At 32.2% G+C, this 2,422-nt stretch overlaps 1 protein-coding gene and 2 long non-coding RNA genes across 3 annotated transcripts in view; all 3 read right to left on the reverse strand.

Annotated features, from left to right (window-relative positions):
• On the reverse strand, nt 1-602 carry LOC109585879 (uncharacterized). The gene is made up of 3 exons (XR_002186708.1): nt 584-602; nt 94-308; nt 1-42 (listed from the first exon to the last, which is right to left on the reverse strand). It is a non-coding gene; the product is annotated as an uncharacterized LOC109585879 (long non-coding RNA).
• Nucleotides 603-609: 7 nt separating this feature from the next.
• The window catches only part of LOC100634742 (uncharacterized), an 11,230-nt gene continuing 9,417 nt past the window's right edge, over nt 610-2,422 (reverse strand). The window contains exons 11-13 of the mRNA XM_020002027.1: nt 1,025-1,115; nt 733-815; nt 610-660 (exon numbers count right to left, since the gene is read on the reverse strand). Coding sequence (XP_019857586.1) covers nt 610-660; nt 733-815; nt 1,025-1,115 — 225 coding nt within the window. The remainder of the gene's footprint in view (nt 661-732; nt 816-1,024; nt 1,116-2,422) is intronic.
• Nucleotides 1,906-2,147, reverse strand: LOC109585885 (uncharacterized). The gene is made up of 2 exons (XR_002186713.1): nt 2,105-2,147; nt 1,906-2,035 (listed from the first exon to the last, which is right to left on the reverse strand). It is a non-coding gene; the product is annotated as an uncharacterized LOC109585885 (long non-coding RNA).

Below are 2,422 nucleotides of genomic sequence, written 5' to 3' on the forward strand. Positions count from 1 at the left end.
TTGTGTGATCATCAATGGAGGTTGATCATTTGAATCTACTAACTGATTAAATAAATTATTTTAAGACAGATTAATCTCATAATAGTATTTTACCTTAACATGCATTTTTCTAACAGTATAATCTGTTAGTACTTGCTCATCACTTAATGTTACACTGAATGGTCCATAATCCTTTGTATCTGAATTAGGCCAATACTGCTGACACTTCACTTTTCCTTCCTCTATGATATTAGTAATCATGACAATGATAGTGGACTTTTCCTGCCAAATTAACTGCCAAAAGTCAACAAGTGTATTTGATACAGGCCCTAGTAAGTAATAATATGTAAATTTTGCTCTAAATTTCCTGACAATATAAAATTTTAATGACATTATTAGGTGAATACCAGATAAAGCACTGTTTAAAACTTATAAATATGAAGCAGAAAATATATCATAGCTAATACATGTCATTCAAGTCTGACTATCAGTAGTTTATGATTCCTTGTTATTGAAAGTGATGATGAATTACATGTATGCCTTTCAGTCTATCAAGACTGTCAACTGGTGATAAACAATGTATAGGAAATAGTAACTTGTTTACCTTGTGTTGCTATATACTGATATTGATTAGAGTAATCCTATTGTCAAAACAAATTCATCACAAACTAGCAACAATATCTTAATATGCACCAATACATTATAATATTAAAATATGTATGTCATGATAATACATGATATTTATTCACTTACCTTAATGAAGCATGCATTGATATACTCATTTGTACAATCCTTATGGCCTGGCATCGGTCTTAGTGTGATACGATTATCATCATCTGTATAAGATAATAATTATGAGTCTTAATGAATGAATTAAACTATTAGCTAATGTACATGAGTGAATAACAGTTAATGGGATAGCTTTGCAGTACTGTGTATATCAAAGCTCATTTGATATTAGTAGCCAATATTCTCAACAATAACAATAATGCATTATACGGTAAGTGTATCTTTCAATGACAAAGTTGTTTTAGTGATAACTTACAGACTACAATGTTTGCAAAGCGATTCAACAGTTTATTGCTTGGAGTAAGACCAACTGTCACTGTGTGGTCACTTTCACCACTGTCTAACATCTATTAACAAAAATAACATGAAAGTTAGAGAATCATGTATGAATTGAGAAATATGAGACAGATATAAGAAAGAAATAAAGTGAAACATCTCACCCCAAATTGGTTTCTAAATCCCTCGTTTCCTTTAGCATGTCCATTAGCTACAAATTCTCCAAATTTATCAACAGGAATCATATCAATCTTAGCACTGGATGAGTCACCATGTAACAATCTGCTCTCATCACTTCCCTCCACTGCAACTGTGAGTACAACTTGTTGACTAACTGTTCCAGCATCATTATTAGCAACAAAACGATATGTTCCTTTATGTTTCTCCTCAACACTCACTAGCAGTAGACTACCATCTCCTCTCAGCTCATGAGCATAATCATCAGTCACTGGCTCTCCATTATGATACCAATTAAAAGATGGTTTTGAATTTCCCCTAACTTTAACTTTAACTTTGAAAAGAACTTGACGACCTTCTTCAGATGTCATATCATTAGGGAATTCTTCTATCACTGGTGTATAGGCTCCTTTACAGTACTGTAGGTTGCCTCTTGAATATCGTCTACTATATATGATAATTAAAATAGTGCATTTATGTTGTATGACACTGTTAATATAGGTGAACTTACATCCAATTTCTTCATGTACTTCATTGTTATTATTGTATGTACTATAACTTGATACACCAAGTTCAGTAGCTGTTCCTTTATCAGTACTATTTTTAGTAGCTATATTGTATTTCTTTTTTATTTTCTTGTTCCTGTTACCATTAATAAGTATCATTCACTCAAGGCACGCTTACTTTGAAATCAGCACAACTACAATGGTGATTACAATTATTATGACTATCAATAGTAATGGTACAATAGCTCCAGCTGCTATGAAAATAATAGTCATTGAACTTCCATCAGTAGTAGGCAACATAGGAGTACCTATAAAACATAAAGATTCATTCCGGTATTATACTAATAATCAATAACAAATTTATCATGCAACATTACTTGATTTTGACACTGACAAGACAATGAATGTGGTCATACTTGGCACTATACTTGTCATTGACACACCACCTATGGTATACCATGATTTTCATGTGATTGAGTGACAGACCTATCAGTAGCTAACCTGTTGTTTGTTTCATAGTCACACTTGGCATTATACTTTTCATTGAAGTACCTACAGTGTAACTATCGATATTAATGTACTGGTGGCTCAATTACTTATTGTTTGTATCACAGTTATACTTGGCACTAAATCTATATGCGACATAACTGTCAATAAAAAACAGCAAAGTGACTTTTATGTCACCACATACAGGC

The sequence above is a fragment of the Amphimedon queenslandica genome, unplaced genomic scaffold (assembly GCF_000090795.2).
Source record: "Amphimedon queenslandica unplaced genomic scaffold, v1.1 AMPQUscaffold_12991, whole genome shotgun sequence".
In the NCBI taxonomy this organism is placed as follows: domain Eukaryota; kingdom Metazoa; phylum Porifera; class Demospongiae; order Haplosclerida; family Niphatidae; genus Amphimedon; species Amphimedon queenslandica.